At 44.8% G+C, this 27,608-nt stretch overlaps 2 protein-coding genes across 2 annotated transcripts in view; both read right to left on the bottom strand.

Moving 5' to 3' along the window:
• CFAP70 (cilia and flagella associated protein 70) overlaps positions 1-15,291 on the bottom strand; it is a 32,368-nt gene extending 17,077 nt beyond the window's left edge. The window contains exons 1-11 of the mRNA XM_077828805.1: positions 15,192-15,291; positions 14,533-14,715; positions 14,051-14,145; positions 10,622-10,721; positions 9,163-9,297; positions 7,700-7,861; positions 5,437-5,517; positions 4,850-4,941; positions 2,623-2,683; positions 1,029-1,220; positions 96-227 (exon numbers count right to left, since the gene is read on the bottom strand). Of these exons, the coding sequence (XP_077684931.1) occupies positions 96-227; positions 1,029-1,220; positions 2,623-2,683; positions 4,850-4,941; positions 5,437-5,517; positions 7,700-7,861; positions 9,163-9,297; positions 10,622-10,721; positions 14,051-14,145; positions 14,533-14,715; positions 15,192-15,224 (1,266 nt within the window). The 5' untranslated portion in view covers positions 15,225-15,291. The remainder of the gene's footprint in view (positions 1-95; positions 228-1,028; positions 1,221-2,622; positions 2,684-4,849; positions 4,942-5,436; positions 5,518-7,699; positions 7,862-9,162; positions 9,298-10,621; positions 10,722-14,050; positions 14,146-14,532; positions 14,716-15,191) is intronic.
• Positions 15,292-16,429: 1,138 nt separating this feature from the next.
• LOC144271436 (cilia- and flagella-associated protein 70-like) lies at positions 16,430-22,707 on the bottom strand. Its single transcript, XM_077828793.1, has 5 exons — positions 22,607-22,707; positions 21,010-21,139; positions 17,297-17,483; positions 16,792-16,890; positions 16,430-16,575 (listed from the first exon to the last, which is right to left on the bottom strand). Exons 2-5 carry the CDS (start codon positions 21,133-21,135, stop codon positions 16,430-16,432), a joined length of 558 nt encoding a protein of 185 aa, XP_077684919.1. The 5' UTR covers positions 21,136-21,139; positions 22,607-22,707.
• Positions 22,708-27,608: the final 4,901 nt, after the last annotated feature.

Below are 27,608 nucleotides of genomic sequence, written 5' to 3'. Positions count from 1 at the left end.
AGAAAGCCATGTCAGGCCTCAGCTCCATAGTGAAATAAATACATTCCAAGTCACACTTGACAATGTTCTTACTATGTGACTGGGTGTCTTCCTACCTGGTTTAGAGCAATGTGCATCTGATCCACCAGGTACACATACAGCTCACTCAGGAAAGCTTGTAGCTGCTCCAAGTTGTTGAATGCTGTTGTCCTCAAGTACTTCTCTCTCACAATCTTCACCACTGCATGCTGCAGAGAACATAAAACAACTACTTGACAATAGGGCCCCACCCTTCAACCTACCACTTTCCCCTGTGGCAGCAGCAGAGAGCCAAAAAACACCAGCTTCATTTAGCGTGAACCCATAACACATATTTAATGAAAGAAGGCCATGTATAGCACTGATTAAGGGGATGCAGCTGAATTCCACTTTCAGCCTACCAGACTATGGTCCCTCTTGGACAGACCCAAGTCCACTGGTGGAGCAGTCCATGGTGGAGCATTGCATAAATACACATGGAGACTGAATTCTGCTCTTACCCCAAGAAAGGGCAGTTCCTCCAACAGCTGGGGTCAATTGGCAGAGCGGTACAAGCATAGGCCAGGACTAACTAAATCAAAGAAGTGAACTCTTTTTTTCATCTTAGTAGGATGGTTCAGGTCCAGAATTGTACACAGAGGATTACTGCATGTGGAAAGCTGATTTTCCATTCCTTTCTTTTGCTCAAAACTAAACTAAACCTGCCTAGAAATGTGGTGCAAACACATGCCCTTTGTGAGTCCAGGCTTGGAGCTGTACCCCACTGACAGAAAAGATTCTCCTGACATGCAGCCAAAGTTTGGACAACTGCCTGCCCCATTAGAACAGAAACCTAAGAATTTATGCTCCTGCTGGAACAGGTACTGACTATTTGAAAGGGATTCCTCAGTTGCAGTAAGGTGGCACCTGTCATTTAAAGTTCCTATTGAAGTACAGAAGCTCTCTGCTGAAGAGAAAGAGTCAGGAAGGAAATGACAAGGCAATCAAAGAGATACAAATGGAGGATTTGCCTTCAGCTGTTCCTTAAAAGCAAAGTATTTTCCTGAGCTGTTGAGCTCATAGTTCAGTTGACATTTCTGTTCCTCCAGGGTGTGATGATCTATTACACCACCATCAACCATCTGCTTCCCAAACAGCTCATGGTACTCATCCAGGATGGCTCCAGCAATACTAGTGATCTGATTGTGGTAATCTTCCACGGCCTAGAAAACAGAGAAGCTGGAGCTGAAACAGGAATCCGGCCTTGGGATTCAGACTTTAAAGGTAACTTCTAGTACAAAGCTTGAACTTGACTTATGTTACAGAGACCACTCCTCCTGCTAAGTACGACTGACTCAGACTCAATTAACCTGTCGTATCCTTCCCATCAGTGATTGATAACTACTAAGGTGTCTGTGTATAAATAGAAGCTTTCTCCTTTATAATTAGATATTACTCCTGTTTTATTTTTCCAGCATAATCTAGTATATCAGACATTATCATCTCTTCCATGGTAGTATAATAGGCTTTACATAAAATATATTTTGTTTGTCAGGACCACTTTGAAGTTATGGACTCTGCAGCATAGTCTGTAATCTCTAGCATATAAAAGGCAGAAGCTTCCAACTACTGCTGTTATCAAAACATATCATTCTGTCTACACCAGACACAATAGTACAAGTCGATTCAATAGCAGCACTTGGCATCAGTTATCTTCCATCTTTCATTTCTAGGGCATACGTTCAAACTCAATCCTAGCTAACCGTGATCAAAAGCCATTTTTTCTGAAGGTTGTTTGGTGACATATGGGAAATGAGTCAGTGGTCTCAGTCCAGTTTCCAGAAAACAAGTGGCCATATCTCACACAAAACCCCACAAAACTTGGACTCGTTGGCAATCTCAGAGAGGCCATGGATTGAGTGGGTTTAGTGAAACTGAACTCAGTTCTTGTTGGTAGAAGTGGGACCCTCCAGGTCTGAGCTGAGGCACACTGGTTTGTCGGAAAGGTGAAGCTGGCCCTGCCTCTCCCAGGCTGTGATTGTTCTGGGGATAAACAGAAGGTGTCAGTATCTAGAGCTGTCAATTTGACACCTTTCACCAGCATTAAATTCACTTAAAACCCAACTACTGCTGTTTCCTCCCTCTCTGATTTTCCATGAGTCTAGCTAACACAGATTAGGGGAGGAGCTCCTTAAAGGTGTGATGCAAGTACCATATACAAAATACATCCCTAAACGCTTTCTTCATTCTGTTTCTCCTCTAGAAAGGAACGTGTTCCCTGCAAATCTTAGGGCATGACTACACGTACAGTGCTGCTGCAGCAGCACATCTGGTGAAGACACTCTATGCCAACAGGAGAGAGCTCTCCCGTCAGCATAATAAAACCACCTCTGTGAACAGCCGAAGCTATGTCGGATAGCGCTGTGCACAAAAGCGCTTATGTCGGTGTAACCTATGTCACTCAGAGGGGTGGTTTATTCATTATGTTGACACAGGCTGTAGTATAGACATAGCCCTATTAGCTCATTCTACTACTGACTTCTTGGTAGTGTTGATCTGAAAACGAGGATCGTGGAGGGTTACTAGACACCTGTGGAGTGGAAAACAGTCACAGAAAGGACCTACCTTCTTAGCTCCTGCACTCCGGCGTGGTAGCTGAGGGCGTGGAGGAATCATCTCCTTAACTCTGTGTGAGAGAGAGCAGAAGGAAGCTATTCAATGTGCAGAAAGCAGCCCCAATCTGTCCTGGACCCAAGTATTTCTAGGGTTATCGGCCTGTTACAGTTATGGGGATAAGGCACAGAAACAATCAGATCATGGGAGAAATTATGAAGCCTCACAGGAAATGTCCAGACAGCAGCTGGAAGGGCAATTCCCAACTCAGCCAGACACACATGCACTTGAGCTATCATGCTAAAAGCAGTAGTGTGTCCGTGATGGCACGGGTGGTGGCTTGGGCTAATTGCCCAAGTACAATCCTGCCTGACCTCCTGGGTAAATTCTTGGACAGCTAGTCTGAGCTGCTGCCGTGCCATCACAGCCACATTGCTATTTTCAGTGTGCCAGCTCAAGTAGAATTGGAAATTACCCTGTCAGCTGCCGGGTAGACATACCATAGACCAAGAACAACTTGCTGCAGACAAAAATCTCTACATTCAGTGTGTGTGGCTCATGATGACTTCTTGGCTAACTAGTTCTTGTCTCACACCTCACTAAAGGCCCAAGGCCTGATTTTCATTTACATTAAAGGGTGTAGAGGGGGCTTAGTATGAATGCCAATAAAGTCCCTAGGCTCTTTTCACAAACCTGACTGTCCTGTACTATCTAGTCTAGTGTCTAGTTCTTGGCCCTTTCTATTCCTGCAATGGGTTAACTGATCTCTAGCACCCACCTCTGTGCATTGCCATGGGCTGGTCTCTGAAAATGCTCAGCATCAATACAAATATTCAAAGTACATCCCCTACCTCACTTACCTACCCACCTGCTGCCCTATGAAACCCCCACATGTCAGATCTTGTATGTTTGTCAATACCAGTCTCATGGAATCCATGACTACTGACAGGAATGAAAACTGTACAGCATTATCTACTTTATTATTAGAGAACATTGTGAAAATATTGTTAAGGGTCAATGATCAGGCAAATAAAGCTGGAAATACGAGTTTAGACTGATAGAGAATCTTTAACTCAGCCCACAGAAGCTGACTGTGGAATTCACAGTATTTTAAACATGAGTCCAGAAAGGATTCAGTATTGACATACACAGGAATAACATTTGCAATTAGATGAGCATGCTTCTGGGTGTAACCTGATTACCATCTAGGGCCAGAATAGATTCAGATTTCAAACCCAAAATCCAGATTCCCAGATCCCAAGGCCACTGTGGTCACCTAGTCTGACCTCCTGTATAACACAGGCCAGAAGCCCTCCTGCCCAACATTCAGCATTATACAACTGGCTGCGCTTCCTCAGCCCAATTCCAATCTCTCTTACCCCAGTATAAATCAGGACCAATTACACCAAATTCAGCAAATTGCCCAGAAGTAGAACTGGTGTAAACAAAGTGACACTGAAGACTATTAAAAAGGGGTTTCAACTTCCTCTTATTCACCAGACATAGACCATTGCTACAGCATACCAGTTTATGTAGGCCAATGACCTACTGAATTGTGGCAATTCCTGTGTTGTTCCAGGGGCAGTGGGGCGTAGTGCCCCTGCAAAGGAATTATTGCATGGGCTCTGCCCCCATGTAACCTTGTGCATGGGGATGGGGGAGCAAGGGGGCATGGGGTGGTGGAAGTGACAGCGGTGGAAGCAACAGTGGGACCCAGAGGCCTGGAGAGCAGGTAGGAACTGCTGGGACCACCCTTCCCAGCCTGAAGTGAGTTGCCACCCCCTCAGCCAAGTCTAAGTGGCTCCTCTCACACCCTCTCCTATCTCTCTGCCCCCCGTGCTGTTCCCTTAGGTCTGTTGATTCAGTTGTGCAACGAGAGAGTTTGTGAGACTCTTCTTCCACACATGTTGGATTTTATCTGTTTTCAGTATTCTCTCTTTCCTATTCAATAAATTATACATTAAAAAGAACCATACGCGGCTGGGTGAAATGTGAATCTATCTTCCTGACTTCCAAGCCTACACCAGTTCCGTGTTCTTAATGAGCCTGATCCAAAGCCCAATGAAGTCAAGGCAATTCTTTCTGTTGATTTCAGTGGACTTTGGATCAGGCCCATTATTATTTACACAGCACCACAAGTGTGCGTGACATTTAACAGATACAATACAAAACAGTCCCTGGCCTGAGGAGCTTACAGTCAAACCACTGACTCCAGTGTTACAGTCACGCCTTTACGTACCGGCTGGCGAGCTCCTCCGGCAATCGTTTTGGTACCAAGGCCTTGGCCAGCTCTATTTCCATCACCAGGAATGTCCCTGCATCTACATATTGCTGTGAAGACAAACATTGCTCTCTCAGTGTCACATTTTTCAGTGTCACTGCTGCCATGACTAAACCCTTAGCTCAATGTCAGATGTTTACCAAGGACCCTGCTGGAATCATAGAGTAACAGCTCGTTTTCTTATCTGCCCTCAAGATTTTATATCACAGCAAAATCCAGTTAGAGAAATGCACAGGCCTGGAGAAAATCTCCTCTGAGATTTAGTGTGTGCAACCAGTTTATTTATTTATTTATAGAAGGAAGCCAAAATATGAAAGCTATTGAAGAACCCTCCTAAATTCAGTCCCCGATATTTTTGACCCACTTGAACGATAATGTGTGCACAGATGTCACTGGAGAGATCTCACTGTGGTAGCTGCAAAAGAGATGAAAGTCCCCAGTCCTAGCAGAAGTCAATTATGTAGATGATGTTGGAATCTGGGCTGTGGGAACTTACACAATGACAGTCTACAGATTCTTTCCATCTGTTTAAAGCACACACTTACCTGTCCTTCCAGGTTCTGACACACTGTTGCTTCAGTTTCTATAGCACTCTCTGACGTCTGAGATTTTAGCGTAGTGGACATCTAGCAAGAGAAAGAAGGCCTACATTGTTCAGTATTCAAAGATCCTCACACTTCCCAAAATTAATCCAGTCCCTGTGACACCAAGAGAGCAGTAAAACAGAGGTTTATTACCTGCTTACCATGCTACAGTTTTGAAAGCCATAAATATTAAATAGCCATGCCATTCTCAATGTTAGATTTGGTTCATGCATCATGTATTAGGAAATTCAAAGTGATGACAATTTTTCATTCAGGAAGAAGGAATACTAGCTGGCCCCCTGCCTCCCTTCTGTCCTATAACATGCAACGTTTCCAAGTTTCTGAGCTCCGCAAACCTGCTTTCTCTTATACAAACTGTGACGCAGCATCTAATATGTGGGACGCTTTGTGATATCATAGAATCATAGAATATCAGGGTTGGAAGGAACCTCAGGTCATCTAGTCCAACCCCCTGCTCAAAGCAGGACCAATCCCCAACTAAATCAAATTTTTTTGTTTGGGGTTTTTTTTATTTGTTAGTCAAACATTGTGTTTATAGATGGACAAGCAAGAGACCCCAAATGGACATTTTTGACAACAAACACTGTATTTGTGGCCTGAGATGAAAGAGAAATTTGCTTTAACTTCATTGCCCAGCGGTGGAGACAACAGCCTGCAAGACAAGTGTCCCTGCGATATGCTAGGCTCAATACATGAAAAAAAAATCATATTCTTTACATATTTTGAGATTTTAGTTCTCTGGAGACTAGCACAAAAGCATACAAAATGCCTGCAGAGACCTAGAGGATGGCTTATGTCAGGGTGTCCCCCTCCCACCTTGACCCCTTTAATCAGTGGTCTGCTGTGCCAGACAGCCTAGATTCAGCAGCACCCAGCACAGCAGACCATACGGTTTGCAGCATCTTTTTAATGGGAAAAACCATTAAACTGACTTTACACAATGTGCTACCAAATGCACAAAAATGATTAGCCTGTAACAGTCATCATAGGGTTTACTTTTAGCACAGAATATAAAAACAATGAACAAAGATGTGATTTAAAAGTGGTAATATTTTGCCGCAGATTTATCTGCTGCATACACTGGAAATGACAAAGCATCTTGAATCTAATAATTCTCAAATGTGTAGTGCTCAAGATTAATGTATTACTGATTATTACTGATACCATATTATAAAATTGCAAGGAATCTGACCAGATATGCAATGTAAAGTATCTGTGAAAATACTATAATTTGCCAAGTAGATAATCTTGTTTATATGTTTGCATCACCTTTGTTTGGAGAGTTATAGATATGTAGGGTATATCTGTTATTTCCAAACTTGTGCTGTGTTTCTGGGTAACACCTCCAGACAGATTGGCATCAGCACTGCCCAGCTTGTTCAATGGCCCATCAAGGTTCATCAGCTATACAACTGACTCATTGAGAGAAGGCAAGGGATACACCTTATGAGATAGCAAGGCATGTAGGGGCACGCCGGTAGACAGAAAACTGAGGCTTTTCCATGCCATGTGCTGTGAAGCTTGTGTTTGGGACACAAGAAGTACAAGCCACATGGCAAAAGAATATAAAAGGCAGCTGCATCTTCTCCATTTTGTCTTCATTCCTGCTTCTTACCCTCGAGTAACTTTTCTACAAATGAAGCTCTGAACAAAGGACTGAACGACCCATCCAGCTGTGGATGTGTTCCAGAGGGACTTTCAAGCCAGCAATCTCATCAATATTGCTAAGAACCTGATATATGGACTTTGAAGTCTCTGTATGTATCTGAGTGCTTTACCATTTAACAACTCTCTTCTTGTTCTTTTTTTTTTCTTTATGATAAACTTTTAGTTTTAGACACTAAAGGATTGGCTGGCAGCGTAGTATTTCGGTTAAGAACCAAACCTATACTGACCTGGTAACGTGGCTGACCCTTTGGGGTCAGAAGAACATTTTATATCGTGAGTGGAGTTTTTTAAATAACTTCTCACTATACTGGACTTAGGTGCTGATTGGGAGCCAGAGAACTGGAATGCAGTAAAGGGGCTGTGTGATTTCTTTTTTAGCTTCTTGATAACCAGTGTCGGGGGATCAGAAGCACAGTTTGTGACTGGTTGATGAGCTTAACTTCAGTGTTAACCACCAGCTTTGGGTGTATTTGCTCTCCCTTTTGCAGCTTGCCCTGACCTTGGCATTTTCAGTGAGGTCTGAACTTACACTTACCTTTCTTAGAACATCCTTCTCTTTGGTCATTTTATCCTCTTTCTGGTTCCTACTGGGAATAGCTTTTGAATGAGGGGAGCTGGCTGCTGCGATCACTGGCCCTAATTTGTTCAGATTGGCTTGATGCCCAAGATCACGTAAAATGCTGAATAGACACTTAGTCTGAAAAAGAAGGAAATTATAAAATTGAGGCAAAAAAAGAAATGCAGATTGATGGACTGGACATCACCTTTCTTGCCTCAACCCTTCACATGCTAGAGCACAGCAATGAATCATTAAATTATCACTAAACATTTTTCAGAGGTTGCCTTTTCAAATAACACTTTATCTCTGCATAGGAGGGTTACATCACGTGCAATTTAGCACCTATTTAAAAGCTATGGTTAGTGCAATAACTTAGGTTGGTTTGAATTAGCTACATCATCTGGACAACAGCTCTCATCAAGCATAAGGTCCAGCCCATGGCATTAAGGAGACCAGGAAATGAGAATGTGAGAGACAGAGAGAGCATGTGTTGTTTTATTTGCAAGTTACAATGTATTTTTATAATTGTGACCCGGGGAGGAGTACCATATGGGAAAGAAGACATCACCAAAGCACTGCTGGGATATTGTGGAGAGCAGAGACTAAAGGAAAGCTGTCTGCCTGGACCTGCTTTTCAATAATACATCTCCTAGAAGGACAAAGTTTGTATGACTCACACAGGAAAGGGCCGGTGTTTTCATCCAGGTCCAGCTACTAGACTGCACCTGGGATATTTGTGATCCTCAGTCAACAGTTAAGGTGAATGAGGGGACCAGTAAAACCAAATTACTTTCCTGTGTGTGTGCGTCTCTCCTGCTTTGGGACAAAGATGGAAACAAGTTCAACATTCTATTGTTACTGTGGGAAACATGAATGTTAATATTTGCCTAAATAACATGGTTGGGGTGAAGGGGAGAAGAGAAACTAAAACAGAAAAAACTGTATGAATTACAACCTCAATGTGGTCCTTTTATTTAAATTAAAACCTTTTGAGCATCCCTATTGGTAACTACACTGATCCAGTAACCACTATATTTTCCTAGGGAGGACCTGCCTCACTAGGAAGTGGTGGGAAAACACCTACCATAAGGGGGAAGGAGGATTTTTACAACACTGATTAGCTGCTGCCAGAGAAAGGAGCGCAGAAAAGTCATGTCCTAAGGGTCCCTTCAATCCCCAAAACCCATTGCTCAGGATGTCTGCCTCATACTATGGCTTAGGAAATAAATCTGCTCTTTTAGGAAACTGCTCCAATAGGCTTGTCTTATTACTTCTCCCTGGAGCACTTGGAAATCCAGTGAAGTCTCAGAGCCAGCTTTATTGTAAAGGCAAACCTAAAGTACCATTCTGATAGCCCTGACTGCTGCCAAACATGTGACGCATGAACATAGATGGACGAGGAGATTGTACTGCAGTGTACAGTACAAGCCCATTCTCACCTTCCCAAACACCTCACTGTCTTGATATGCAAATACACGGAAAGCTCCTCGTATGCGCTTCACACCAGGGTACAGCAAAGGCACCATGTTGACGTATGCCACGCCATGGAAGAAAATCTGTCCATCATCATCTCCCTGGAAAGGCAAACAAGACCAGGCATGAATTAGCTAAATGACTTATCAGGACTGTTCTTTGCAAGGTTTTTAGGCCATCACTGCAGGCTTCTGCGTACTGCACCAATTCCTAATAAAATAAAGTTATATCAATGGTGTCCTGTCTATGAAGTTTCCCCAGCTGGCATAAAGCTATGTCAGCTTGAAAGAATATGCTGTAGTCCTTCCATACCCAATATTATTCCAATCTCTGCAGGTCAAGGACACATTTTCTTAGTGAAGCCAAGTGCTCTGTTCCTGGTGGGCTGTACCGTGGCACTCAAAAATATAAGCCTCTAAAGGCACTCACCATCTGATTAGGAAACAGAATGTCTTGCTAGAGTTATGAGGAGCTTAGTGTCCTGTATGGGGCAAGGAGAACATAGTCATTGCTGCAAAATCATATGGCCAGTTTAGGATCCTGAACATCTGAGAGGTGCTCAAGGAACATCTTGGCCAAAGGAAAGATCAGCTAATCACTTTCCCAAGCAGTTACTTTCTCAAGTAATCCCTCTTCAGTTGCCATGGTACTAAAAAAAGAAAAGGAGGACGTCTGCGTTCTTGTCAACTGCTGGAAATGGCCCATCTTGATTACCACTACGAAAGGTTACATCCCCCTCCCCACCCCCACCCCCGCTCTCCTGCTGGTAAAATAGCTCATCTTACCTGTTTCAGAGTAACAGCCGTGTTAGTCTGTATTCGCAGAAAGAAAAGGAGTACTTGTGGCACCTTAGAGACTAACGAATTTATTTGAGCATGAGCTTTCGTAATGCATCTGATGAAGTGAGCTGTAGCTCACGAAAGCTCATGCTCAAATAAATTCGTTAGTCTCTAAGGTGCCACAAGTACTCCTTTTCTTTCATCTTACCTGATCACTCTCGTTACAGTGTGTATGGTAACACCCATTGTTTCATGTTCTCTATGTATATAAATCTCCCCACTGTATTTTCCAGTGAATGCATCTGATGAAGTGAGCTGTAGCTCATGAAAGCTTATGCTCAATTAAATTTGTTAGTCTCTAAGGTGCCACAAGTTCTCCTTTTCTTTTTGTGGATACAGACTAACACGCTGCTACTCTGAAACCTGTCACTAAAGAGCACTAACAAGATAGTTCTGTGTTGTAACTTGAAACCTTGCTATTTGTTTGACAGCTCTGTAAGGCTTATTACTCCATTACCAAAGCCTCTAGCCCTCCCTAACTCACCTCTGCCATTTGGAAACTGTTCTTAGCTTAGCAGAACCTCTGATGGAAAATAGCACCAAAATACAATCATACGCACATACACAAATCTCTAGGCATATTTACCTTGTCTAATTTGCTAGATTTCCCTTTGGTGGAAGTAACCATAGGGACCCTGGTAATCTCCACTGGCCAGTACCGGCATTCTGCAATGCGCTTCTGTAAGCTGCCACACCAAAGGAGACAATTGAGACACAGAAAAACAGTCCAGAGATTAGCTTGTGCCACTTAGGGAAAGTGAGGCTACACATTTACAGTAAGCTCTATGGAAAGAAAAACTGGTAGAATACTTTTCTTTAAAAAAAAAAATCTACCAATGCCCCCAGTGAAATGTTCTATACTAACTTTCAGTTTTTATTAGCAGGGACAGCTGCATGAAAACAGGAATGTTATTCCTTAAGAGTTCATCAGCTCTTATGGCTCATTCTCCATCGTAAATCGCAGTGCTTTGGCTGTGATATCACAGCATTCAGCTGTAAAAATCACAAAGAATAGAATCACAGGATAGAATCGCAGAAATGTAGGGCTGGAAGGGACCTTGAGAGGTCGCCTAGTCCATCATCCCGAGCTGAGGCAGGACCAAGTATACCTAAGCCATCCCTGAAAGGTGTTTGTCTAACTTCTAGGGATTCCACAAACTCTCTTGGTAGCCTATTCCTGTACTTAACTATCCTTATAGTTGAAAGTTTTTGCTAATATCTAATCTAAATCTCCTTTGTTGCAGATTAAGCCCATTACTTCTTGTCCTACCTTCAAATGGATATGGAGAACAATTGCTCACTGGCCTCTTTACACCAGTCCTTAATATACCTGAAGACTGTTATCAGGCTCCCTCTCAGTCTTCTTTTCTTAAGACTAAACATGCCCAGGTTTTTTTAAACTGTTCCTCACAGGTCAGGTTTTCTAAACCTTTTATCATTTTTGTTACTGTCCTCTGGACCTTCTCCAACTTGTCCATGTCCTTCTTAAAGTGTGGCACCCAGAATTGGCCACAGTACTCCAGGAGAGGCCTCACCAGCATTGAGTAGAATAGAACAGTTACTTCCCAGGTCATACTTATGACACTCTGGTTAATACAGCCCAGCATGATATTAAGTTTTTTTACAACTGCATCTATAGTTGGCTCACAGTCAACGTGACCCAAGTATAACCCCCAGATCCTTTTCAGCAGCACTACTGCCTAGCCAGCTATTCCCCATTTTGTAGTTGTGTGTAAGTGTAGCACCTTGCACTTGTTTTTACTGAATTTCATCTTGTTGATTCTGAACAATTCTCAAGACTGTTTTTAAGTCTAATCCTGTCCTCCAAAGTGCTTGCAACCCCGGCCAGCCTAGTGTCATCCACAAATTCTAGGTGCTTACAAATGGATTATTTAATAATTTGTTCCAGTATCTTTCCTGGTATCAAAGTTAGGCTGACTGGTTTATAATTCCCTGGGTCCTTTTTCTTCCTCTTTTTAAAGATCGGTACTTTGTTTGTTCTTCTCTACTCCTCTGGGATCTCACACATTCTCCATGAGTTCTTGAGGATAATTGTTAATGGTTCCGAGACTGCTTCATCCATAGGCGCCGACTCCATGGGTGCTGTGGGGCTGCAGCACCCATGGGGAAAAATTAGCAGGGGCTCCGTACCCACCGGCAGCCAAGCTCTCCCCGCCTCCACCCTCTCCTCGCCTCTTCCTCCCCCAAGCGCGCCGCATCCCCACCCTTCCCCCTTCCCCTCCCAGCGCTTCCCGCCCACCACTTAACAGTTGTTTGGCGGTGCTTAGGACTTTCCAGGAGGGAGGAGGAGGAGTGGGGATGTGGCATGCTCAGGGGAGGAAGTGGTAAAGAGGTGGGGCAGGGGTGGGGACTTGGGGGAAGGGAGTGGAATTGGGGCGGGGCAAGGGTGGTGCAGGGGCGGCAGGGATGGGGCTGGGGCGAGGGGGGTGTCAAGCACTCACGGGGCAGAGGGGAAGTTGGTGCCTATGGCTCCACCTAGTTCCTTGAGTACCCTAGGGGTGCATTTTGTCAGGCCCTGATGATTTGAATAGATCTAATTTACCTAAATATTCTTTAACCTGTTCTTTCCCTATTCTGTCTTGTGTTCCTTCCACCTTGTTGTTAATATTAACTGTGTTAAGCATCTGGTCATAATTAATGTTTTAGGGAAGACTGAAGCAAAAAAACATTAAACACCTCAGCTTTTTTTGTGTTGTCCATTAGCTCTCCTTCCCCACCAAGTAGTGGACCTACACTTTCGTTCACCTTTCTCTTGCCTCTAATGTATTATAGAACCTCTTCTTGCCTTTTATGACCTTTGCTAGGCATAACTCAATTTGTGCCTTAGCCTTTCTGATTTTGTCCCTACATGCTTCTGCTATTCTTTTACACTCATCTTTAGCAATTGGTCCAGGTTTCCACTTTTTAGGATTCCTTTTTGATTTTCAGGTCATTAAAGAACTCCCAATGCAGCCATGATGGCCTCTTACTATTCCTCCTATCTTTGCATCAGGATAGTTTTCTGTTGATAAGCTAGGATGATCACTTAGGGCAGGGAGAGAGCTAGTCAGGTTTAAAGAGGAAAGTTCATTATAACAGATCATATCTTATGTCTTCTTTAATGCTATTTGTTATGCCTGGAATAGCCTTCCATTTAATGTGAGCCAAGTCCTCCCTCTCTTTCAAAACACTCCTGAATATAACCACCTTCCCCCTCCTGAAAAGCATCCAACTATAAAGACCAAACTCCACTCTGTTTGTTCGGGACCCTTTGCACTGGACAGAACAAACCATTTTGTGACTTTAGAAAATAAGCATTTTGGGGCTGTGACTCTCATTTGTTTGGCACATTTTATTCACTGTACAGTGCCATCTGCATCTATGGCACATTTGATATAGATCTATTATTAACTGTCAAATCAGTCTGAAACATGTTGGAGTTTTTCTTTCTTTTCTCCCCTTTACTTTAGAAAAGAGATTAATAAGAGCAGACATGACAAAAGTTTAAAATAATGAATTATAGAGAAGGTAGAGTAAGCATGTCCATTCTTCCTGTCTTATAGCTCAGAAACAAAGGGAACATTCAATGAAATTGAAAAGTAGCAAATTCAAAACAGATACAAGAAAATACTTCTACACATAATGTATAACTGGACTATGGAACTCATTGTGACAGTATGACACTGAGGTCAAAAACTTAGCAAGATTCAGTGGGACTGGATATTTATATGGATAAACAGAAATATCCAGACTTTTAATTTTTTTAGCATTCACTATTATAAGTACTGAAAGGGATATAAAACCTCATGCTTCAGGATTTAAAACAAGCTCTATGAGGGATTAGGCAGATTACCCCACATCTATAGTGGGGTCTATTGTGCCTTCCTCAAAAGCACTTGGTGCTGGTCACTGCCAGAGACAGATACTGAAATAGATGAATCATAGTCTGGAAATTCATATGTTCTTCCCCATCCCCATCACTTTTTGCCCAGGGAATTTTCCTTTGATTTCTTACCTGAGTACTGCTGGAGGGTCCAGGTAACAGCGTCTTTCCAAGTCCCAAACAATTCTCTTTTTTATGCTCTCTGCCTGAATCCTAAATTCCCTGTCCTAGGAGAAAGAGTCAGATGTTCAGATCACACCCTGACAGAGTACACTGTGTTCCAACGGATGGGCAGTGCCTAGCCTAGCAGTGAAATGCTTATCTCCTCCAAGGGGAGAACTTATTGCAGAATTCGACTCCACTCAGAAACAATCAGCGGGTGAACAAAATGAGTTAGTAACGGTTACTACAGTTCTGGGGCCAATTAAAGTTAGATTTATTTGTGTCACCAGCAGCCTGGCTTGTGATGGTGCTTGGACAAGCACCAGGTCTCCTCCTCCAGACCTTGCTTCCCATTTCTCCTGTTTTGTATCTTTTAAAGTAGGTCTTCAGTCATTAGTTTTGCTACGCACTCCGGCTCTCTCCCGGCTGCTTCAAGGTCATTTCTTCCTCACCTCTGTTTTGTTGAGCTCTCCATCCTCCTCCTCATAGGGGCCACCAACAATAAAAGAGCCTGGAATGTTTTGAGCTCCTGGTGCCAGGATGTTGCTAATGGGCCATTTTTTTGGCCGGGGTATTGGCTCTTTTTCCCCACCAAGCTTCAGGATACCGTTCTTGAACATCAAGGGGTACTCTTTCTAGAGAGATAGAGAGGAAGAGGATTTTCATTCAGAGGTCTGAGCAAAAGCAAGTAAACACTATAGTGAAGTGTGACCAACAAGTAAAAAGCAGCATTATAGCAACACAGCTGGGAAAACATGCTCCAGCCCACACAGGTATAGAAGCTACAAAGTACAAGCATCAAACTGCATGAACTGACAGAGACAGGAAAATCCCACCCATTTCAACACACATGCACATGGGAGTTGCCATGGAGACGCATAGACCAGGCAGCAATGGGCTTGATCTAAGTCACAGAAATATACATACACAAACAGCTGAAAAATCATTGACAAATATCAATATAGTTATGTGGCCACAGAAACGGTTGGACATACTCACATAATAGGCATAGGCATTCATTACTCATGCAGATTAACATCTTAGAAACCACAACCACAGAAGCAAAGATCTATCTGGGACATGTACAAAGAGTTCATTGACAGTTCCCCACCTCTCCAACAGTTGGTACTTGCAAGCAAACCATGTAGTTTTGCTGGGGTCCTGTGGGAACAAACACTTCAGGGACAGAATAAGCAGCCTCCAATGTAACCCTGAGGAGGTTGCCACCTGAAAGTTTCGATACAGAAAGCAGGGGCTCTTGGATGGACACTGACACTTCAAGGCTACACTGCAAAACAAGAGCAAACTGAAATGACATTCCACTGGAAACAGCGAAGTTATTAAACAGTTACATGCATCTGTCTTTGCAGAGGAAATGAGTAGAGGTCTGCCTAAGCTAGAAATCTATAATATTATTTTATTAATTGATTCAAATGAAGAAAAAATGGGCATTACTGTGTGCTAAATGAATCTTATGGCAATTAAATGATTTGTGTCCAAATTGTAATGTTTCTCTATTTAGAATGTAAGCTTCTCAGGACAGGGACCATGTCTCTCACAGTCACTGCTTAATAAACAAATGAAAAGTTAAATAAAACTTAGCTGTGTTGAAAGATCATTAAGGATGCAAAATTAATCACTCAATATTCAGGAGATGCCACAGTTAACACAAGCAACCTCAACTGAGCCCTTTATCTATATACATTATTACACAGTATTTAATCACAAGATCACATATAGGATGGATGGCATTCAGTGAATGAAGTAACTTTTGAATATTTGTTATCTTCACTGTTCAGTGTGATTGGCACTTGCCTCATTTATTACATACCAATTGACCTGTCTACTGATGGCAGAAATATGTTTTTAGATACACCAGTGTAAATTTAAAGTCCATTGATTTCAATGAATTTACACTGGTAATTGTAAACAGAATTTGGATTAAAATTAGACACACTTCCTAATTCACTATGTATCATTGCTTCATTCACTGAACACTGTTCAACTAGTGTGCTGAATAAGGCAGGGATCCTGTAGTAAAAATAGTATACGATAAAATAATAAAAGACCATGTAATATTTTGTTTGCACAAAGGGACAGAGTTAAGGTTATGCAGGCATCTTAAATGAGGCCATTTTCTGATTTGTCAGTGCTTCACTTTGCAACATTAATGCTCTTTCAGTGTAGTTTTTTGTACAGCATATATTAGGGTTTATGGACCCAATCCTGCTCCTATTGTAATCAATGGGAGAAGGACAGGGCCCCAAATTTTTATATGTATTGCCATAATGTATACATAATTTGCAATATGGCTGAGTCATAGTTCCAGAAATATTCATAGCTTTTGATTTAAATTGCACCATATAGCTGCATAGTTGAATTATTGAGTGAATGGCCCTGGGAAATTCCAAATACCTTGGCATCTGGGTGAAAGCTCTCTAGTGGAGAGCCAGGAATTGGATGCAGTGGAACGGTTGCTCTAAATGAACACTGTCCTGTGAAGAAACAAAGACAGAATCAGCATAAAGTCTGAAGCCTTCCTGTAGTGAAATCACTCCCTGAATGGAAAAACTGTGCTATCTGCCCCCCATATAATCCAACTTTCTAAAGACAGCACTAGATATTATTTGTCAACAGAAGTGAAGCTACAATGAAGAAGCTTTGTGAGAGCAAGAGGTGGATGTGGACACAGTATGAATTCTACATTGCACCTTCCAGCAGAGGTAGAAGGTCCACAACAGCCTGACCAAGAGCCACAGTCTTTTCCTCCTTCTGCTTCTTCTCCTTTGGTAAAACTTCAATCACAGTCACTGGGGGGGGAAAAAACATAGAATCTGGAGATGTTTCTCAATCACCCTTAAAACAGCAGCTGGAAACAGTGAGATCATTCAGGATGCTTAAAAAGTGTATTAGCTCTTAACCAGAACTCCTACTTGATTCCCCAGTGACTGACGGGGATAGAGTAGCTGAGCATTTCCCACAGCCAGTGCTCAGATTTCATTCTCAAGCAAGTCCTGCTGGACGAGGATGAGAATAGAGTACTGTCGCTGAGAGTTCCCCACAGCAATGCTTCTACTCCATTCTCTAATGAGTGACTCCTGCTAGGAGCAGATGGGATGGAATAGTGAGAGCTCCCCACGGCCAAAGCTCCTTTCAATTCTCTAGTGATTCATTCTGGGAAAATATGAATGGATAGTTAGAGTGACAGTTACTTACAGAATAAGGGTTTGTGTGCGATGTCATCTAGAGAGTTTGGCCCATCAGAGTTGTATTCAAAGCTAGTGGTGAAGTTATATTTCACTGTCCCATCTGAAGAAACATCAATTTTCAGGGAGTCACCCAGGATAATACCGTTATACTCTGCACGCACATAGGTCACTGGAGTGTCTCCTTTGACACCTTTCTGTCAAACACAAACCAACAATAGGTTAATTATTTTATTCTAAAGCAAAAGGCAGATTTCAAACTGCTCACAACCAGAGCTGTCCACAGAAGGTGGTTGAGCTAAGGAATGCTTGTTTGGGAAAGAAAGGTTTTTTTTCAGTTACTCCACATACAAGAATGGGTTTATGAGGAAAAGTTCTAATCTCACTGAGATTTCACCCTCTTTTCTCCATTCTATCCCTCTGCAGCGCCCCAGAGGTTACTAGCACCCAGCTGTGGAAGGGGCATTTAGAAGTAATAGTCTTCATCAACATGGATGAAGAGAGATAAGCATAACTACACTGACTTTCATCCAAAGGGGCAACATAATAATAATAATTTCAAGAAAGGTTCTGATTTTTGTAAACAACTGAAAAGGTAGCTCACAAATGGCATGACTGTGTTAATATGAAATTCTAGAATACTGTATAGCTAAAGAACTCCTTGAAATCTAGTGAGAATTTTAGCAAGCTTTTTGGAAATATTTGGATTCTATGGATTCATTAACTCTACCTTAGTAGCTTTCAAGAAGGGTACAGTTTTTAGCATGTGTTTACCAGTGTTCTTAAACACAGGAATATAGGAAATTCTAAAGTATATCAGACCAATAGTCCACCTACCTTGCTAGCCTTTCTCTGACAGTGGCCAGGAGCAGATGCCTCCAAAGACAGTGCAAGAAATGATGAGGTGGGCAATTATGACATAACCTCAACACAGGGGGAAAAAATTTCCTAACCCTCTCAAGACAGAGGTTGGCTTATGCCCTAAAACACAAAAGTTGATATCCTCGCCAAACTTTTTTTTAATGCTTATCCATATAAGCCAAATCTTTATTTGAATCCTGCTAAGCAATTTTGCCTAATGATACCTCGTGGTAATGAGTTCAATGATTTTATTGTGTATTGTGTAATCAATATATCATTTTATCAGTTTTAAATTTCCTGTTTTTCAGTTTCATTAAATGTCTCCCTATTAATCCATTAAGAGAAAGCCTAAATAGAAGTTACCTTTTCTATACCATTCATTATTCTGTATTCCTTTCTCATGTCCTCTCTTATTCATCTCCTCTCTAATTACACATTCCCAAATTTCTTCTATGTACTTTCATCTGGAAGTTTTTACATATCTCTTAACATTTTGGGTTTTTTTGTCCATCTCTTAGCCCTCTCTGTACTTGCTATTTTCTTTTTGAGAGGGGGTGACCAGAACTGAAATATTCCAGTTCAGGTTGTACCACTGATTTATAAAATAACATTATAATATTTTCAGTATTATTTCCCATCTCATTCCTTTTTATACTTCCCTACTGCACAAAGACTTAGCAAGGATAAATCAATGAATGCGTGAGAGGTATTTTGATACTATGGTATAAATGCCTAGACAGATAGCTAGATGCATTCCAACATTTTATTTGCTTTTCTAACTGCTGCTACATAATGAGCAGAGATTTTCATTGTTCTGTTCACTGTGGCACCCAGGTCTTTTTCTTGAGTTGTTACAATTACTCAGACCACTGTTTCTCAACTGTGGCCACCATGGCCTCATGTGGCCACCAGGGGGGGTTTCCCTGTGGCAATGGCAGTTTCGGGGGAGAGGGGGAGAGCATCAGCCCCATCCCCTTCCTCCCTGTTGCTCCTGCATGCACCGCATCTCTAGAGACACAGGTGGGACACACAAGGCTTAAGGAGCTAGCAGAGGAGGCAAGGGGTGGGGGTGAGAAGGTGAGCGGTGAGCCAGCAGCAGGGTGAGGAGGTGGGCAGCGGAGGGGGGAAGAGGGGGCTGGCTGTGAGTGGGGGAAATGAGGAGGCAAGAGGCAGGCGGCCGAGGGCGGGGGGGGGGGGAAGGAGGTGAGCTGCGGGCCTGCGGAGAGCCTGGCAGAGGAGTAAAGAGGCGAGTGGCAAGCCAGCAGCAGGGTGAGGAGGCAGGTGTGTGTGTGGGGGGGGAATCTGGCTGCGAGCGGTGGAGGGAGGAGGTGAGCAATGAGCCATGAGTGAGTGGGGTATTCTCACGGCGGGCAGAGGGGTGTCTGTGGCAGGGGAGTAAGGAGGTGAGTGGCGGGTGTGGGGGTGAGAGGAGGTGAGTGGCGGGTGGGGGACTGAGGAGGGACACAGGAGGCAAGCGGCAAGCGGGGGGTGAGGAGGAAAGCGGTGGGTGCATGGGCAGCGGGTGGAGCCCCCCCTTTGTGGAGGCTAGCTGCCGACTGCACCCCTTCCACCGCGCCCCCACCCCACGGCAGCCAGAACCCCAAGACTCCCTGCGCCCCCTGCAGCTGGAGCCACAAGCCCCCACCCGGAGAAGCCCTGAGTGTCTTCCCCCCCGCCCCCCCTGCCCAGAGCACCCCTCATCCAGAGGCACTCCAGGCTGGCCAAAGCCCCGAGTCCCCCCACCTGCCCAGAGGAGCCCCGGCCAGCCGCAGCCATGCCTTCCCTCCCTTTCTCAGACCCAAGCCACGCAAATATGTTTTTCATTATTATTTGGACTTCTATTATGTCAAAGCATTTTTAAATTCACTTCAGAATTGTTATACAGACAACCACTTTTACCAAAAAAGCAAAAGAAACAATAATAAAAAGACAAGAAGGTGCAAAGCACCTTATTTATGTTTCTATTCTGTTAGGTCCAATAAAGAATAGAGATAACTGCATTATTTTTATTATTGCGTCTGAAAACAAAACCCCAAAACCTTACATAAATAAATTACAAAGATTTGGATGTATATATGTGCATATTACTTCATTAACTTTAGGAAAAATAAATAATGTTAGGAAAAGGTGTCAGTGCTGCCACCAGCAAGAGTTGGTGGCTGCACTCTGAGGCCACCAAAAAATACGCTGTGAGAACCCGAGAGTAAGGACAGCCAGGAATGTAATGTGACACAGAGTTCACTAATGGTCAGATTTTGATTTTAGTAAACTGGCACAAATTTCAATTGAGTTATTTGAGATTTACATTACTGTAACTGAGATCAGAATCTTCCCAGATATCAGGAAACAATGGAGGGGATTTAAAAAAAATTTTTTATAAGTATTTGTCTCTGTATTTTGTTGGTGATGGTGTGGAATTCAAAAAAGGGTGTGGAACTCAAAAAAGAAAAGAACATGTTAGCAAAACAGGAGTATAACCTATATCGTGCATTGCTTAGAAAACTCGGTTGTAAAGATACTGATAGTAATACAGGAGGAGGCATGGCAGACCACATTTCAAATTAATGTTCACGCAATGCAATATTCCTGGATGGGCTGTCCATGGGGATTGAACCCAAGATTTTTGGACCAAAAAACAAGCTCCTTTACTCTACATATGGACTAGCCACTACAGGGGAACAGAGAGGTATGCTGTGTAACTATGGGTTATGCTGAGGTCCTGGTGTCATTACAGATTGCTCAGTGTTGTGTTCTCATACCAAGTTTTTGAAGGGTTTACAGTATAAAAATTCATGCCTGCCCCATTTACTAAATCAGATATATTTAATGACAAACAAGCTGAGACATTTCAAAAACCTTTACCAGGTCACATCCCTCGAACACTGTGATCTGTACCGGTTTGATTGGGGACAGAGATGCCTCAGTGGCAAAAGGTGGAGCCAGTATAAGGGATCCTCTTTTACTAGCCTGTCCAGAAAGAAGAGCCATGTCTCTGCAGAAATAAGGAATGAAAAAAATTAAACATACCAATACTCTTTCTTCTGGGCTTTGTTTTTCAGTAATTCAGCACAGCCTCTTGCTATGCTCTCAGAGGCACTATTCCTTGTGTTGTGAGCTCTTCTACTTTCTCTAAAAGTACCCCCTCTCCCAGCTAATCAAATTCAAAATAATGTAAATGATACACAGAAGCAACAAGTTCGAACAAGATTCAAGACCTGGATGTTGAAACATCACAAAATGCACAGAGTTTTACTGATCACACAAACACTTTTTACAGTTCAGTTTCCTTCAGAGTGAAGCTCAAAGTGAAAAACATCTTATGGAAAGCATAAACCCAGTATGGTACTGGACGGGGAGCATGTCAAACGTTTGTGTGATGGATCTAGCTATGGAGGGAGAGTGGGATGAAGGGATCCCCAAGAAGGGCAGGTCCCAGAGAAAGGGATACCCAGAGCAGGGGCAGTTCCCCGGGAAAGGGATACCCAGAGTGTGTTGGAGGGTAAGTTCCTGCGGCAGGGGATAGCCAGTGAGGCAGGGAGGGACGGGGTACCCAGAGGCAGTTCCCAGGGCCTGGGGTGGGGGGGAGAGGGGACAGCCGCGGAGGGAGGGGGGGAAGAAGGCGGCAGTTCCCAGGGATGGGGATAGCCGGGGGGGGGGGGGAGTTCCCGGAGGAAGGGGAGGAGCGGAGTGGATACCTGGTGGGGGCCGCAGTTCCCAGGGCAGGGGATAGAGGGGTGAGGATACCCAGAGAGGGCAGTTCCCAGGAGGAGAGGGGTGGGGGACAGCTGCGGGGGGGGAGCAGTTCCCAGGTCAGGGGATACCCAGAGGCGGCAGTTCCCGGGAGGAGGGGGCAGGGGACAGCTGGGGCGGGGCAGTTCCCAGGGCAGGGGATAGGCGGGGTGGGGGTGGGGATACCCAGTAGAGGCCAGTTCCCAGGGCAGGGGGATACCCAGAGGGGGCAGTTCCCGGGAGGAGGGGGCGGGGGACAGCTACGGGGGGGGGGCAGTTCCCAGGGCAGGGGATAGGCGGGGTGGAGGTGGGGATACCCGGTGGAGGCCGGTTCCCGGGGCAGGGGGATACCCAGAGGGGGCAGTTCCCGGGAGGAGGGGGGCGGGGTCAGCTACGGGGGGGGCAGTTCCCAGGGCAGGGGATAGGCGGGGTGGAGGTGGGGATACCCGGTGGAGGCCGGTTCCCGGGGCAGGGGTATACCCAGAGGGGGCAGTTCCTGGGAGGAGGGGGGCGGGGGACAGCTGGGGCGGGGCAGTTCCCAGGGCAGGGGATAGGCGGGGTGGGGGCGGGGATACCCGGTGGAGGCCGGTTCCCGGCGCAGGGGGATACCTAGAGGGGGCAGTTCCCGGGGGGTCCCCGCCGGGTGCACATGAAGGAGGCAGACCCCAGGGCAGGGTAAGGGGCCACCCCTGGTCCCGGGTGTACGGGGACGTGAGCGGGGGGTGCTCACCGCGTACGGCTGGGACGGGGAGGAGCGAGTCAGTGACACGATGCTTTTCAGAGGCGCGTCCTCCGTAACCGTAGCAACCGTCCCTACTCCCGCGCTTGCTTCGCCTCTTTCCCGACCCGTAGGGCACGTGACGGTGTTCTCTCGTCAACTCTCCAGCCGCCACGCTTGTTGTGGGCAGCAGGGGGCGGGGAGCCTCTCTCCTGAGCTGGGGCTGAGGCCCAGGCGGCCATTTTGGTTACTGGCGCAGGCGGGCACCAGAGCCCTGGACTGACTGGCCAGTGCTTTCATTGGCGCAGAACAGGACCTTGGTTCCAGCTGCGTGGGGCCCCGAGGGGTATAACCTCATGCAGCCTAGGGTGCCAGGGACATAACCCCTCTGACATGCCTGTGTCCTCACCTGGCAGTGCCATGGGAACATGCTGTGACCTCACACAGTGACAGTGTGGGAACAGGTATGAGGTCGCATGGCTGTGCCGTGGGAATGCCCTGGGACCTTGCTTGGCACGCAGCCTCGCCTATCAACACATGGGTCTGCAATGCTCCCAGTCAATCTGGGGCTCTTTCACTGCCATGGACCCTATTGTTTAAGGACTTATAATGCTGAAGTTGTGAGTTTGTGCCTCACTTGGAGCACATGTTCTTTTGGACGATTTTGTTGGGGATTGGTCCTGCTTTGGATGGGGGGTGGACTCGATGACCTCCTGAGGTCCCTTCCAACCCTGATATTCTATGATTCTAAGGAATTCCCTTACGTTGGGTCCAATGCGCTGTATCCCATATCAAGTCACCATTGAGAGTGTTATAACCTGCCCCAGGCATTCAAACCTCATTCGGCCCTGAAAATCATGAGATTGCCTTAAAAGTCACAAGATTTTAAAAAATAATACATTTAGGATTCTTTTTATTTGATCTTTAGGGTCACACTTTCAAGCTTTTCTCTTCAACCATGAGGGTTTAAAGCTTAATTGAAAGAAAGAAAGAAAGAAAGAAAGAAAGAAAGAAAGAAAGCTGAGATGCTCACATAATGAAATGACCCCATGAGTTGCAGCTTAAGAAAAATATCAACTATTGCAAGACTCATGAGAGTTTGTAACACAGTTGTCAGGGTTCCCCGACACACACACACACTCTGAACTCTGGAGTACAGGTGTGGGGACCCGCATGAAAGACCCTCTAAGCTTATTGTCTACCAGCTTAGGTTAAAACTTCCCCAAGGCACAAATTCCTTTCCTTGTCCTTGGGCTGTATTGCTGCCACCACCAAGTGATTTACTCAAAAATTCAGGGAAAGGTCACTTGGAATCCCTACCCCCCCAAGCCCCTTCACGCCCTTTCCTGGGGAGGCTTGAGAATAATATACCAACTAATTGCCTGAGCAATGTGAGCACAGACCAGACCCTTTGTCTTCAGGACACTGAAATCAATCAGGTTCTTAAAAGAATTACTTTTTTCTTTATAATAAAGTTCAAGAATCACACCTAATGAAAAGATCTAAAACACAGAGGATCCCCCTCTGGGCTCAGCTTCACAGTTACAAAAATAGGAATAAAACTACCTCTGTAGCATAGAAAAATTCACGAGCCAAAACAAAAGATAACCTAATGCATTTCCTTACCCTACTTACAATTTCTGTGGTTTTAGAGGGATTATTCCAGGTATATTTTCAGGAGATGTTCACAGATCACCAGGGTTGGAAGGGACCTCAAGAGATCATCTAGTCCAACCCCTGCTCAAAGCAGGGCCAATCCCCAATTTTTGCCCCAGATCCCTAAATGGCCTCCTCAAGGATTGAACTTACAACCCTGGGTTTAGCAGGCCAATGTTCAAACCACTGAGCTATCCCTTGTACCTGGTTGACTTCTCCCTCTGTCCAGAGAGGGAACAACAAAAGAGCAAAAACCAAATCCTTCCCTCCCTCCCCCAATTTGAAAGTATCTTCTTTCCTCATTGGTCCTTCTGGTCAGGTACCAACTAGGTTATTTGAACTGCCTAACCCCTTACAGGTAAGGTGATTCAGTATGTCTGCCAAGCAGGGATTTTATGCTATCCTTCCCTCTATATTTATTACAACAGTAGAATGCATTTTGTTCCCCATTTCAGCAACAATTACATGAAGTATCAAACAGTGCCATACAAGTGTAGGGCTTTGGTCCAGGAATGGAACTATTGGCATTTAGATTGATAGATAGATGATAATCTTTTATTTCCATGACACATAGGTGATCACCCTACCTGACTTGTAGGACATGTGACACAGCTGTGAGAAACAAGAATCCTTAAAAGCAGAGTGGATAGTATCTTATAAGGGCAGTATCCCAAAGCAGGGGAGAAGGAAATCCATGGCTCTGAATGTCCTCCTCATCTACAATATTTTTAGTGTCCATATTGCACTGGAAACACAGTAACAAATTAACAGGCACACGCAGTTCCTGAGCCACAGGTGCCCTACAGGTCTCATCCTCAACATGGAGGGATGTGGGGGTGCGAGTGATGCACAGTATCCTTGGCCATGGGGAAAGGGTGGGATGGGATATATGATATGCGCTATCCTCTTCCAGAGAGGTGAGGTGGGAGACACATACTCCAGGCACGGGGAAGTGATGGGATCAGATAGGTGATACTATCATCCAGCATAGGGGGGAAGTGGGTGATTCACAGTATCGCCTGGCATGGGGTTAGTGGATACCACCATATTTTCCAGCAGGTGGCAGGTGAGACATAGGATCCTGGAGCTCCTGTAGTCAGGACCTGATAAGAGTTTTGCACGTGTGCCTCCTAGGAGCCAAGCCCCAGCCTCTCAGTCACTCTACCCAATGAGAAGTAATTCCTCACAGGGTCTGAGTGGGCAGGATATTCTTAGACCACAAAGTTCTGCCTAACATTTCTGCAGTTAGAAGCAGAAAACGATCCAGGAGAAGGCAGGCAGCTGCAGCACTGAGACAAATCCACAGCAAAGAAGAGAGCAACAGAGGGGGAAAGAAAGAAAGAAAGAAAGAAAGAAAGAAAGAAAGAAAGAAAGAAAGAAAGAAAGAAAGAAAGAAAGAAAGAACACCTAGAAGGTTAGTCTGTCTTGTAAACGGTTATCGTTTCAGGGAATGGATGGTTTAACTTCTCAAAGTTTACTCTGGTCCTTAGATTCCCTCCCTGCACTGTTTTCTTCCTCCCCTGTCATCATCTCCATTTAGTATTCTCTTACATTCCCCATGCTGAAGCAGTTTTTAGACACATTAAATCTCTCCCTGTTTGTCCCTTCTGACAAATGGAGCTACAGATGTATCAAGAAACAGGCTAAGAGGATTCAAACGGCAGGGGAAATAACCTTCTCTGGTCCCTATATTCAGGGGCTGAGCACAATTTTTTCTCTGCTTGGACACCTCAAACTCCTGGCTGGCATGGGGCTGAGGACCAGGTGAGGAGGGTTTCAGTGAAATAAACATTTTTAACCATTTCGTTGATCTGGGTTGGAAGAGTGCTTTGAGTATTAATGTACCTACTGGTTTCCTGGGGGGAACAGGATCTTGGGACCAGCTGTGGCTAGCTTGAGGAGCTATGTTTGGATGGTTGGGGAGCAGAATAGGGACTGAAATGATCTGAAAAGTTCCAGGGCAAACAGTTAATGGAAATCACTCATGCCATTATAATTGCTTTTGGCTTGATTCCTAGGAGGTCTCTAGCCTGTGCTATAGACAACTGGCTGGCTCCACATGGTGACCCAGGACCAGAATAGCACTGCTATCAGATTTGTGTTGGTAGTGGTTGTTTTTTCTCCTGGGTCTATCTTCTTGCCCCATGATATTTGAGCATGTCTGCCTTTGCTTTTCCTCCTTTATTCCTCATCAACCTATCTCCATAGCTCCAGCAGTGCCTTTTCTTACTCGGGCTTGGAAAAGGAATCATACTGGGACAAGAATAGATCAAGCTTCTGACAGGTGGTGTGGAAGGCAGTCAGAGTGATCCAGCTGGCAAAATCCTTCTGCCCCCCCGCACCTAGCTCTCACATAGAATCCATGCCCTGCTGCCTTGGGTGAGTGATTTTTACCATTCCACAGCCACTGGCTTCTGTTGAGCCTGGGTTATTATATGCCACAAGGTTCAGGTCCCTGGAGCTGGCACAGAAAACTATTATTTTAAAAACCCTGGCAACTTGCGCGTTGGTACACACACACATGCAGGAGGAATTCTGTCTGTGGAGCACACAGGTAGAGAGAATGTCACTGCTCGTATATGTATGTACGTGGGCGGGGGGGAGAGCATGCTCAGAGGCAGCAGCTAGACCTCCTTTTTGCAGGTTCAACATATGCTCCCTCATGGGCTAGCTGCCGCTAGTGTGGAAAAGGGGTGAGACCATGCCCATCACCAACACCCTTCCCTTCGCAGTGTCTAGCACCACCAACACCCATGTGCCCATGGAGTTCAAGTATGATCTGTCCCTTCCGGAGACAAACCAAACATGGACTCGCTGATGGTGGCATCAATGTTTTCCCTTTGCATTTCCTAATTAGGCGATTGACTTTGTAAGAGCAACGTGGTAGGTGCTCAGAGGCCATGGTTAGGGGTAGAGCATAAAGCCGGAATAACAATAGGCTAGAATTTAATACTCATCAAATGGAGACCAGGGGGTACCAGACTTGTCCACAGCCAGAGAAGGAACCATGATCAGGCCCTTGTAAGGCTGACAGCAGGGCTCAGCTCTTTGCCAACCAGGTCAGCTGGCTGGGCTGAAAGCGTTTTCCTGGGTTTCAACCAGCTTTGCAAGCGAGGCAGGCACTGTCCACCTGTTAGCAGTTATTCCCCTAGGCCAGACCTCCTCATGCGTCTCCAGGCCCTGCTGAGAAACAGCAATGAACTTGCTTATCATAAAGAGAAACCAGCCCGCTGTACAGATCACCTTTTCTTAGTCTATGCAAGTTCAGTGCTGGGAAAATGTGCCGGATTGCCAGCCCTGGAGCTGGAGTCCTCTCTCTACTAACAGAGGAGGTACAACACAGGCAGGGAGAGTGGAG

Source organism: Eretmochelys imbricata, chromosome 10, assembly GCF_965152235.1.
Source record: "Eretmochelys imbricata isolate rEreImb1 chromosome 10, rEreImb1.hap1, whole genome shotgun sequence".
In the NCBI taxonomy this organism is placed as follows: Eukaryota; Metazoa; Chordata; order Testudines; family Cheloniidae; genus Eretmochelys; species Eretmochelys imbricata.
Note: the sequence above shows the minus strand (reverse complement) of the source record. Positions and strands in the feature narration are given on the sequence as shown.